The sequence below is a fragment of the Diabrotica undecimpunctata genome, chromosome 4 (assembly GCF_040954645.1).
Source record: "Diabrotica undecimpunctata isolate CICGRU chromosome 4, icDiaUnde3, whole genome shotgun sequence".
NCBI lineage: Eukaryota > Metazoa > Arthropoda > Insecta > Coleoptera > Chrysomelidae > Diabrotica > Diabrotica undecimpunctata.
The window spans coordinates 154904289-154916686 of NC_092806.1; the positions used below are offsets into that span (position 1 = coordinate 154904289).

A 12398-nucleotide genomic window follows, 5' to 3' on the forward strand; every position below is an offset into this window, starting at 1 on the left:
TGATACAAACTAGATTTTAATTTAAATATCTATTATGCATATAGCCGTTTAAAGCTTTATAATGTTGTTTAGATGATTATTGTCTCTAAGAAGCTGGCCTATGTCGTTGGGAAGGTTCAGTTTACTTCTCGTTTCCTGGAATATTTGACATTCGGTTAAAATATGTTTTACTGTACTGTTGGTTTGACACTGGTTGCAGTATGGGAGGTTGTCTCTTGTGATTCGGTAAAGATGTGTATGGCGGGTGTGACCAAGTCGGAGCCGAGTAAAGATGACTTGTTTTTTTCTTGGTAACAAAATGGTTTGTTTTTTTAAAGCATTGTCTTTAATTTGACTTAGTTTTTCGGAACACTGCGACCATTTGTTTTGCCACGCACAACTAAGTATGTTTTTTAAGCACAATTTAAGATCACTTGGCACTATTTTATTTAGTTGAACTTGACCATCACTCTGCTTCGTGAGCTAGATTGTCCACAACCTCGTTACCGTGTACCTACTCCAATATGAGATGGAACCCAGATTATTACCACGTGTTTGTTTTCCTTTGCAGCATTTTGAAGTTCTTTCTAAATGTCTTTATGAATAGGGTTGCTGGAGTATATGTTTTTTAAAGGAGTCAGTTATGATTGTGTAATTTCTCTGGTCCGTTTTTTTAATGAGTTTTGGAGCTTCAAGGATTGCGTATAGTTCTGCATTGGAGATAGTACAGTTGTTATGCAACTTAAATTTAGCATTATGAGTATAAGAGAAAATGTCTAGCCCCACTCCGTCCGTTGTTTTTGATGCATCTGTGTAGATCTGTCTGTATTCGCTAAATCTATTCATAATATCTTTGAAGTGGTTTATTAATATGGCTGGTGGGGATTCATGTTTATTAAATTTTGATAGATCAGATCACTGGTGGTTTATTTACAGTCCATGGAGGAGGTGGTCTTCGTAAGGGTAGTATATTGTCGGGAGTATTATGCATTTATGAAGTAATCGGTAAATTCATTCATAGAAAGGCGGATTGTATTGAGGGTAAGATGAGAAGTAGTGGCTGAAACGATTGTTATGAACGTTATGGTAGACTGGGTTATTTGGAGAGGATAGAACTTTACAAGCAAACGACAAACTTAAAAAATCTCTTCTAAATTCTAGAGGGTTTTGCCTTGACTCACTGCATATACTTAGTATGGGGCTTGTTCGAAAGGCACCCAAAGCGACTCGCAGGCCCGTATTTTGTACTACATCTAGTTCTTTAAGAACAGATTTCTTGGCTGAGAAAATGGCTGATCGAAATAAGGATGAAAAGATTCGTAGAAGAGTTGCCGTATTGCTGCCCCTGGTGATGTTCGACAGTATCTTCAAAATATGAATGCTTTGCTGGCAAATACCTTTTAGATTTTTTAATGTGACTTTTCCAAACCAATGTTTTGTCAAATGTAAGACCGAGGAATTTTATTTCTTTTACAAAGATCAGATTTCTTACCACTCAATGTTAAAATTGGATTATCCTCTTTTCGCTTTTTTGAGAAGAGCAAGCATTTTGTTTTTTCGTTAGAGAAGCTGAGTCCTGTAAATAAAATTTTAATATACGTAAAGAATTCTATATCAGATACCTTCTCCAAATCAGGTTTAGATTAAAAGAAACGATTTTTTTCATGACAGTTGTATAAAATCGATTATAACGTCAAAATTGCCACAAAACGAATTTTTTAGATTCTCAAAAAGTCGTTACCATAGAATTTTTTATTTTCGCGATGGTTTCATAATTTTTATTTCGTACGTCCCATCAAAGAGAAAAAAAAAAGGAAAATTACGATCAAATCCCACAAACAATGACAAAAACAAATATTTTGATCTTATAATTGAATTTCGTAATATTTGTCGACTACCTCAATGATAATCTGATAAAATTATATCAAATAACTATACTTCGTTGTAGTGTCCGTATCAATTTATCTATTGAAAGATAATTTTATAAATAGTGGTTTGTTAACAGGCTTAAAAAGATTTCGTCATGAAATCAATAAAATCATTGCTTTAGATAACATCATAAATACTAATGCAGATAGAAAATTATAAAAAAATTACGAGTGGATAAATACGTATCAGATAGCATTTAGGCGAGGAAACGAAGCCTACTATTAATCCTACCAATGTTCCGCAGCTTTTTCTCATCATTCTCCTCGTCATCGTTGAATCCGTTCTGTTCTGAGGCATAACCCTGCCTATATGAGCAAAGTGCAAAGTATATTTATAGTCCATCAGTAGGATGCTAACCTCGCTGAAGATTCTCTCCTCCTTTATCCGGCCTTAGGACCGGCAACATTACTGTCAAGCTACTCAGTCCACCCAACTGTTGGCGAAGTTAAGATTAAGATTTGATAGAGGCAATTCTTGGAAGGAAGAAACGATCTATAGTGAAAGGAAGAGTGATCATAATTTGAATAAATAAAAATTGTTCGGTATCAGTAATTCAAGAAAAATTCGCAAAAATTGTTATTCAATTATAATGATGTATAAAACAACTTTTCATGGTAACAATTTTCGATATTGTGAAATATAAAGGTACTTTACTCTTAAGCGAAATTCATATTTTTTGACATACCTCGTATAAGGTCGATAAAATTTGATATCTGATAGTTGCATCTTGGGTATTAGATCATGCACAACTTTTTATAAAGAATAACTTTTTTTCGTAAAATTAATAATAAAAAAATTTCCCTTGTTCTCTTCCAGTTCTCTTCCAAATTTTCATTGTATGCGACATTTACAAACCTTATCCCTCTATATTTATTACAATCCTGAATGTCCCCTTAATCTTTATACAATGACACTATCACACACTCTCTCTCTCCATACATTGGGCATCCTTTCTTCCTCAAATATCCTACTCATCATTTGCCACAAAATATCAACCCTTTCCTCTCCCAGAGCCTTCCAAACCTCCACAGGTATTCAATCAGGTCCTACTGCCTTTATTATAGTCACAGCAACTTCATTTCTCTCTATCCCCGGTATTATATTCTCCGTTAAAAATCTGTTATCATTCAGCATCAATGTAAATATACTAAGTAAGCAAAAGAGATCAAATAAAAATTAGCAAAACATCTTTAAGACTATTATACACAAATGTCAGAATGGGCTAGTCAGCATTTATAACTGGTCTCAAGGGCGAATATATCCAGAGAAGCTGATATAGCGTAATTAAGTTGTAGAGACTTATTGTAAACAAATTTTCCTACATCTTCTATTATAAACAAATTATTTTAAATCTAGTTAAAGTACCTTTTACTTTACTATTATTTTATTTAGGATTAAACCATAATTGATTGTAATGAGAATTACATTTTATATTTGTTTTGATGTTTGGAATACCAATTCCGAAATCGTTTCAAAAAAATTAAAATAAAAATTATTAATGACCTTAAAACCCAGAACATTTTTTGAAAAAAATAAATTATTTTTAATTTAATCTTATTAGTGGTATTGTTATAAGCAAAAAATAAAAATTAAATAACAGATTTTCTTCAATAAACGTCTAAGGAATGATAAACTCTGAAGCCGTCCCGTCCACTTTGGATTTTGGCCGCCCTCATGACTTGTAAAGTTGGTGGTAATTGCGCAGCAGGCCGATTTTTAGGGTTTTGTCAATTTTTCATTTCAAGCTAAATAGGAGCGCACTATAATTCGATCAAACTCTAACAATGAGATTGGATTATCATTTGTTAATTGAAACAGTCTCCAGGCATTGGCAACAGTCATGTTGATCATGTTTGTAAACAGCATCCACTACCATTTTTTACCTCTAACAGAAATCTTGTAGTTGCTTACTGCCCTCTTCTTCTTTTGATGTAGACATGACTGTCTGTTTTTCAATGTGCCTCCAGTAAGTTGTCGTTCCATCGTTTTCGTGCTCTTCCTGCTGATCGTCTTCTTATTGGGGAACCGTCTCTTGCTGTCTTTACTACTCTATTTGTTGTCATTTGGCTGTTGTCATTCTTCACCTTGCATCTACGTCGTATATCTGTACTTTTAGCTATGTCGTATAGTGTTTTACTATTAATTTTCCTAAGTGTTTTCGATTCTGCCCTTTCTAACATCCTTTTTGTCCTCTCTGTGCCAAGTCGTGTTTCTGCCGCGTATGTCATTATTCATCCGATGACTGTTTTGTAAATTCTGCCTTTCATTTCTTTTACGATATTTTTACTTCTCCATATTGTTCATATTCAGGCAGCCTGCGGCTCTGTTTGCTCTATTCACTTGATCTTCCACTTCAGTTTCGAGATTCCGTAGCTAGATAATTTGATGCCAAGATATTTAAACTCCATCACTTGTTCTATTATCTGACATTTCATCTCCAATTTACATCTTAGTAAATTTGCTGGTATAACCATGCATTTTTTTTGGGGGGAAATTAACATATTAAATTTTCTAGCGATTATATCAAATTGGTGCAGCATATGTTATAAATCATCTTCACTTTGAGAGAGTAGTATTGCGTCGTCTGCATAGCAGATATTTTAAGTTGTTTTTCTCCCATTTGGTATTCTTTTTTAGTTCTTACTTTTTTTCATTATTTCAGCCATAATCAGCTTGCTTACTGCCTGGTCGTGTAAATCAACTCCATAAATGCATTTATTATACATATTGAAAATGTGTGGCTGTTGCATATCTACTTTCTCTTTGGCTACTGATAACCAGCGATTGATCGTACTAATAGTTTGCAGTTTGTCATAGTAACAATTGAGACAGTGTTATTTTCTTGCCACCTAATAAAAAGAAGCACCGAATGACTATCATAATAGTGTTCAAATGAACCTCTCCCTTTCATTTTGAATATTTGTACTTTTGTCATCGGTCATTTTTGAGTTCGGCTTTCTGTTATCGTACCAGTTTGCACGATAATTTTGATGTTTCAACATTTTTAGTAAACCATGGCTACTAAAATAATGGTCGAAAAAAATGACATGATCAGAGGGGACTACAATAATTTTGAGAAGATCAAGAACTACTCGGGATCCAAAGGGTAAATTGTAAACTTAAGGATTTCCTTAAGAGTTACAATAAGTTTCGAAAGCATAACAATATCCTGTGGAACTGGAGTGAAATTTGGTTTGCTGTCCCCAAATGGGTCCATCGGGATATAATGGGTTAACCTGTAAGCGCTGGGTGGTAATACTAATTTGACAGTTTACTTATTTGGCCTCGACCTTGTACCATGTTTTGAGTAAAATTCTGAGAGGTCCTGTTGTATCGTCGGATTGATATTAAATTCTGATCTGTCTGTGATTATGTTGTTAATCATAGGTGATGTGTCTCTGTCCAACAATTAACTGACGAATATTGATTATATTCTTATTGCTGACTTCTTCTTTTAGTGTTTAGTAACCAGAGTCTGCTTTATTCTATTGATAAGTTTGCTACTCATTTTTCTTCATTTATAAGATGAGGAAATTTTTTTAGCAGGTTTTTTTCTTCATGAAATGCATAGTTGGAACAGGTATTTTGGGATTTATCATTATAGTGATTTGAGGATACCCTGTTTAATATTTATGTGTATATAGTGATTTGATTCATAATTTATATATCTTTTGGTGTGGGTTAGTTCCATATCCTGTATCATCCTCTTAACACATCCAGAAATGGCAGTGCACATTAAATTATGAAGCCATGGCGACGAAGTCACGGGAAAGCTAAGTAAACGCTTTCCATTGACCATTCGGTGTATTAGCGAACTATCTTGCTTTTTGTAAACCGGATATATTCTTTTTCCTGCAGCTGAACCACCAGCTTTTTTAGAAAACTTTTAGAAATAAATTTTTTTCATTTTAGTCTGTTTTTGCGATGTTTTACAAATAAGTACTTAATTAATTGTTAAATTAATATAAAAAATATATTATCTCATTATACCTTCCTTTCTACGAGTAACATACGAATATGTATCAAAACCGAATAGTTTAACGCCAGAAAACTTTATCAAGCGATGAACAAAGGCGTGAAAGTCTATACTCAAACTGGTATTAACTCTACACCCTTATTTTGCAGAACCAACAATTGGAACTCGACCTTCTCCACGAACGTGTCAATGAAATTATTCAGCAAGCAGACCAGAAAAACAGACTGAACATTCAGTCTCAAAGTGACAAAGTAACAGAGGAATGGACATCGCTCGTGTCGGGGTTGGAGAACAGGAGAGACACTCTTACAGGTCAGTTTTTAGACGAATTTTATTATTTTTGTGTGCTTTAAAAAAATATAAAAAGAAAATGTGATATTTAGACTATGACGGATCTGTTTTGAGGTGGATGTGAGAGGTGGCACATATATTTTTTCAAATTTGTATTCTTCTCATATTTCTTGTTCTTATAGTATTGGCATTACTATACAGAGTTATGACCATTTTTATTTCGAAATCCCTATGAAATCAATACCATGTATATAAAGAAGTAATGCATAAACAATTATTTATTTTATATAATAAGATAAACAAGATATTGTAGTTTTTAAATTAAGTTTAATTGAAATCATTGATAAAAATTTGTATACAGGGTAAACTACAAAACAAAATTACGATATTCTCAATTTTTTTATGGATCACCCTATATTTTATTTTTTAGAAATATTGTATTTATGATAATCTTTCATTTTTATATAGCATTCCTTACACCTAAACTCATTACTTTCCGAGATATTTTTAGTTTTCTTCAAATTTCGGAAATACATTTAATTTTTATAAGTAGAAATAAGTATTGAGTAGAAATATCATATTTTTTAAAGAAATACATCATCATCCTTGGTGCTACAGCTCTATAAAAGAGCCTCGACCTTCCCAAGTATATTACGCCAGTCAGTTCTATCCATTGCCAACTGTTGCCAGTTTGCTGCGCCTATTTGTCTACCATCCTCATCTACACCATCCCTCCATCTGAGTTTTGGTCTACCCCTACTTCTACTTCCCACAGGTTGTGGCATAAGGATTCTTCTAGGAGGGTTGTTTTGCTTTGATCTTGCCAGATGTCCTGCCCATCTTTGTCTTCCTATTTTTATAAAGGATACTACGTCTTTACCACCAAATATATGTTTATATCTGTGATATATCTCGTAGTTGTACCTCCTTCTCCAAACACCATTTTCACAGATGCCACCAAATATTCTTCTCAGGATCCTTGGTTCAAATATAAACAGGAGATTTTCATCTGCCTTGGAAATGGTCCATGTCTCCGACCCATATGTCAACACTGGTTATATAAGTGTTTTGTATATGGTTATTTTTGTTTTTTGGCTTAAGTTTCTGCTTCTCATATGTCTACTCAGTCCAAAATAGCATTTGTTTGCTAGGATTATTCTTCGCTTGATTTCTTCCGTCATGACGTTCTCCTTGGTGATCAGGGAGCCTAAGTATGTGAATTTGTCCACCACTTCAAAGGTAGAATTATCAACCGTGAATTGGTGGCCGATGTTTCTGGCTCTATTGTTGGGTGTTGATGCCATTATCTTAGTTTTATTTTCATGAAATACAAGATTCCTTAAATTCCTACAAGATATGTTTTGTATAATTACGTAACAACGGGCAGTGACCATCGTATAGTTAGAGCAAAAATAAATATTAACATGAAAGAAGAGAGAAAAAGGATTAAAAAAAAAACAACGAGGATAGATGCCTTTAAACTAAGAACAAATGAAGAGTAATTCCGAAAGGTCTTAACGGATAAGTTCGAATCTGATCCTTCACATAATCAAGATCAAATTGACGAGATTTTTAAAAACATAAATAAAAACCTTCTCGCAGCAGGACTACAGGCCGCAAAGAAAACAAGGACTAAAGAAGACAAAATAAGCAATGAAACTAAACAGCTAATGACGGAAAGAAGACAACTACTAGCGCAAAACAAACGCTATACTCAAGAATACAGAGAACTTAATAAAACAATTAGAAAAGAACTAAAACGTGACATACAAAAATGGAACGAGAACTTAATAGAGCGAGTCATTGAAAACAACAGAGGCTTAAAATGTCTAAGACCCGCACTGGGAGTTCAAAAAATCATCAAAATTAAAGACGCCAACAATAAGGAAGAGAAGAACAAATATAAAATAACAAATATTGTCGAAGACTTCTACACATCCTTGTACAGCTCGCAAGGCCAGCCTAATGAAACAACAAAGGAGAACGTCAAAAGAAAAATAAAAAACGTGGGATCAGAAGTACTACCAAATATAAAGGGATTCGAAATAGAAAGAGCTTTAAAAGAGCTAAAAAATAATAAAGCTCCAGGACACGACGGTATAATTGCCGAGCTGTACTAACAGAGTTATTTAATAGATGTCTCCATAATAGCAAGATCCCTAAAGACTGGAACGAGAATAATCAAAATTAAAGACGCCAACTTTATATACATGGTGTTCATTTCATTGGGATTTCGAAATAAAATGGTCATAACTTGTTAAATACTCTGTATAGTTATTCAAAGCCCAACATTATAAGAACAACAAGAATTATGAGAGGAATATAAATATGAAAAAATATATAGGGTGTCCCATTTAAAAAATGGTATGTTTGCTGTACCACGTAGTTATTAATCACCCTGTAGAATTCCACATATTTTCCAAGTATGGAGAATATCATTGCATACATTTTTTCTTTTTTTTTTTGTTATCTTGTACCAAAATGGAATTATCGACCAATGTCGTACTAAAAACTCACCATGTATATATAAACTACTTATTTTCGGGACAAAAATAAACAAATTATTTATTTAAGGAATCAAGTTATCACGGATTAAAATCAAAATTTAAATATTCGAACATCTTGTCTCAAACTGCACCGCTTTATATACAGTATACTTCACTGCTCCATTCTCACTGCTAACCTCTGTTGTCTCCAAATTGAATTTTATTTCAAAAACTTAAAATAGATGTTTAATAAATTGTTTTTTTTTACAGCATTATCCCAAATGTGGGAGGTCTTTGAAGGAAGACTACAAAACTTCGAAAGCCTTCTTAGTACCGTCGCAGAAAAAGCCAAACATCTGGACTACGTAGTGAGAAACAAGGACCACGTTGTTCAAACTAAGAAGAGTGTCGAGGTAAGTAACTGTCAACTATGTCGCCAATAAAAATCGTTGTAAAAACATTTTAATTACATATTTTCTTTTAAAAATTTTGGAGTCAATTACTCTGATAATTATTATCGCTGCAAGTATTTTTCCCGTGGGGACCTATAATTTGCAGATTTCTGCTATCGAAGTGAAACTATTGAAGAATTTATAGACCCTCCAACCTATTTGTTGGAAACCAGCTGAAACTTCTCAGTTTTATTGTAATCGGGACATCAGCACTCCTTTATTACATGCCTCTAAGATACTTATTTTCTTCTAAACACCATGAAAGTCTTTCTGAACGTACATATAATTTTATGCAGTTAAGCGAATACTATCAATTTACAAGTCTGAAAATTTGATAAAAATTCGACGATATTGGAAGTTTATTTCTGCAAATTTGATCACAAATTTGATAGACCTTGAGATAGAGAGCGAAGAATAGACAGAGAAGACCCTACATAGTCTGTATCTAGAGTTCTTCTTCTCATTGCGCCGTCTCCTTTCGAAGGTTGGCGATCCAAATGGCAATTGTAGTTTTGGAAACTGCTGCGCGAAAGATCTCTGCGGATCCATCGTCGAACCATCTCCTCAGGTCTTTCAGCCACGAGTTCTGGCGTGTATCTAGAGTTATTGTATCACAAATGCAATAGAATTTATCTTTGAGCTGATACTCCAGTCGTCAGAGACGAAAATGTCATTAAACCTCTAAAAATCATATGAAAAACTAAATTTTGCTGGTATTGTCAATTTTGGGACCCCAAAAGAACATTCAAAAAAGTTTCCAATCTAAAAAGAACCACGCCTATCCCCCTAAAATCCCCTTTCTAGGAGGTATTTTGCCGCAAATGAAGTCCGATTTTATAAAAATGGTAAATAAATAAACGTAGCGCGATTTTACCATTATTTGCGGGAACCATACTTATTCGTATGGTTTTTAAAAGTTCATTGGCGTTTTCGTCTCTAACAACTGGAGTATATGTCAACGATTCCTTTAAGTTATCGTACGTATAGAAAACGTCAGGATTTTAGGTAGGATATGTTAGGTCCTTAATAAACTTCCCAATTTATTTTAGTTTTGTTGCTGTATTCTGTTGATACATAGATTGGAAACAATTGTTGGTATATAATATATGCTCTCTTACAGGAACTACAGGCTGAAGCTGAGGGTATCAAAACCCACCAGGCAGAGGTCAAGAAACTCTCAGAAACTATTTTGACATACCTTAAGGAGAGCTCACCAGCGTCTGCTAACGCACTCTCCGCTAAATTGCAACAACTGGATGAAACCTACGAAAGGTAAGTTTTTATTTACTTTTTTTCATGATTTTTTAGTTATGAATCACTCACTGGCTGGAATTATTAGGAGTATTAGTTTATTTACAATTCTATATTTGTTAAAATTTATCATTTAAACGATAACAACTACAAAGTAGGGTAAAAGGAATCACCCTATTTGAAAACGATATAACTTTTGCAAATGGCGCCAAATCACAATTCGGTTTTGACATTTGTAAAGTCAATAAACGCAGAATACAAATCTAGAAGCCATAAATCGGTTTACTCATCAAGAACATGGAATAATTGTTTCAATGTTTTTTTGCGCAACAATTCGTCGGTTGTGTTGGCGCAGCGTGAATTTCCTATAGTTTATTTTTATGAACGAGAGAGTAATTAGCATAATTTTAACTGGTAGCTCCGACCACTCCATGGGCGTGCTCAAGATTAATTGAAAAATTACTTTGAATAATTGTAAAAAATAAATGAATTATTTCAGTGTTATAAAGTGTTATGTGTATGTAAACAAAAGTGACCTCTTTTATCACACACTATATTAGAACTGACTGGCCTACATTAAAAAATTCACATTTTTTTTAATTTTTAAAAATTACAAAAGAGAAAAAGAGTTTTTAAAATCGTCTAAGGTATGTTAAATAGATGAATAAAAATATTAATATAAAACTTACAGCTACTTGTTACAAATCCAAATCAGATTCAGAAGATGAACTTTCAGAACCAAGATTTATAATAACTGGCTCGATCATTTTATCAGTAATATTGTCCAGCTTCCACATTTTTTCCTCTTCTTTAATAGTGTGATTTACTGCCTTTTTCCAGTTTTCAGGTTTTACATTATTTACGGCCTCCAAAAACAACTGTTTAACATCATGAATTTTAAAAGTGGTATTTTTTCTTGAAACTTCACTCTTTATCTGTGCCCATACCAGTTCAATCGGGTTTAATTCACAATGATATGGTGGGGATCTAAGTATTGTCATTCCACGATTTTTGTCAATTTCATCAATTTCGTATTTTTTAAATTTTTCTTTATGAAGGGCACACAACGAATAAAGTTCCTTTCTTATAGATCCGGGATGGTACGTAATATTTTTTGAACTCAGCCAATTCTGCAAGTCTTTTTTTAACCACTTGGTTGTGGGCAGTCCTTCTATAAGTCTGGAGTGATAACTTGCATTATCCATTACTATTACACAGTTCTTAGGAAGAAGATCTATCATTTGTTCGAACCATTCTTGAAAGACATCAGCGTTCATGTCTTCATGGTAGTCACCGGTACGAGTTGATTCAAAAGTTAATAAACCACCTTCAACAAAACCGTCTGAACTGCCAATGTGTACTATTATCAGCCTGCGTCCCTTTCCTGATGGTGGGTTTAAACCAGTAGATAAGTTATTTACAAAAGCGTGCCTTTGACTTGTAACAGTTTCATCCTGCCAAAATTTATTTGGTGTATGACCCTCGTTGATCCATGTTTCATCAAGATAAAATATTTTTCTTTTTTGGTTTCTCATTTCCTTTATGGTTCTTAGAAAATGTCTTCTCCATATGACAATATCGCTTCTTTCTAATAAAATAGACTTTCTGGGATTCTTTTTCCAGCGAAAGCCTATTTCTTTTAAAAGTTTCCATAACGTACTTCGACTCATTTCTGGGTAATCCTTATCATCTCGAACTGAGACAAGAACTTTATCCAATGTTGGAAATTCTTGTCTAAAGAAGAATTCATGCACTTTCCGTCGAAGTCCTTCTTTAAAATGATATTCTATTTGAAATTTTGGTTTCCCTGGAGCATTACGTGGCATTTGAAAACTACCACATCTCTCTTCTTTAATAACTCTGTAAATCGTAGATTTCCCAACACCAAGTGTACTGCTAACTAACTCAACGGTCTCATCAACACTTTCACAAAAACGTTTGTCTGTAAATGATTTAAAACAATTAAATATTAATGTTTTTTCATTAACTGTTAGAGGACCAATTTTTCGGCGTTTACACGGCACTTCCAAATTT

The 12398-nt window shown here is 33.6% G+C and overlaps 1 protein-coding gene across 15 annotated transcripts in view; it reads left to right on the forward strand.

The window, feature by feature from the left end:
* Positions 1–12398, forward strand: part of Msp300 (Muscle-specific protein 300 kDa) — a 477430-nt gene that overhangs the window by 278267 nt on the left and 186765 nt on the right. For all 15 annotated transcript variants that reach the window (XM_072530648.1, XM_072530657.1, XM_072530658.1 and 12 more), the window contains 3 exons: positions 6034–6196; positions 8932–9074; positions 10234–10385. In XM_072530648.1, coding sequence (XP_072386749.1) covers positions 6034–6196; positions 8932–9074; positions 10234–10385 — 458 coding nt within the window. The remainder of the gene's footprint in view (positions 1–6033; positions 6197–8931; positions 9075–10233; positions 10386–12398) is intronic.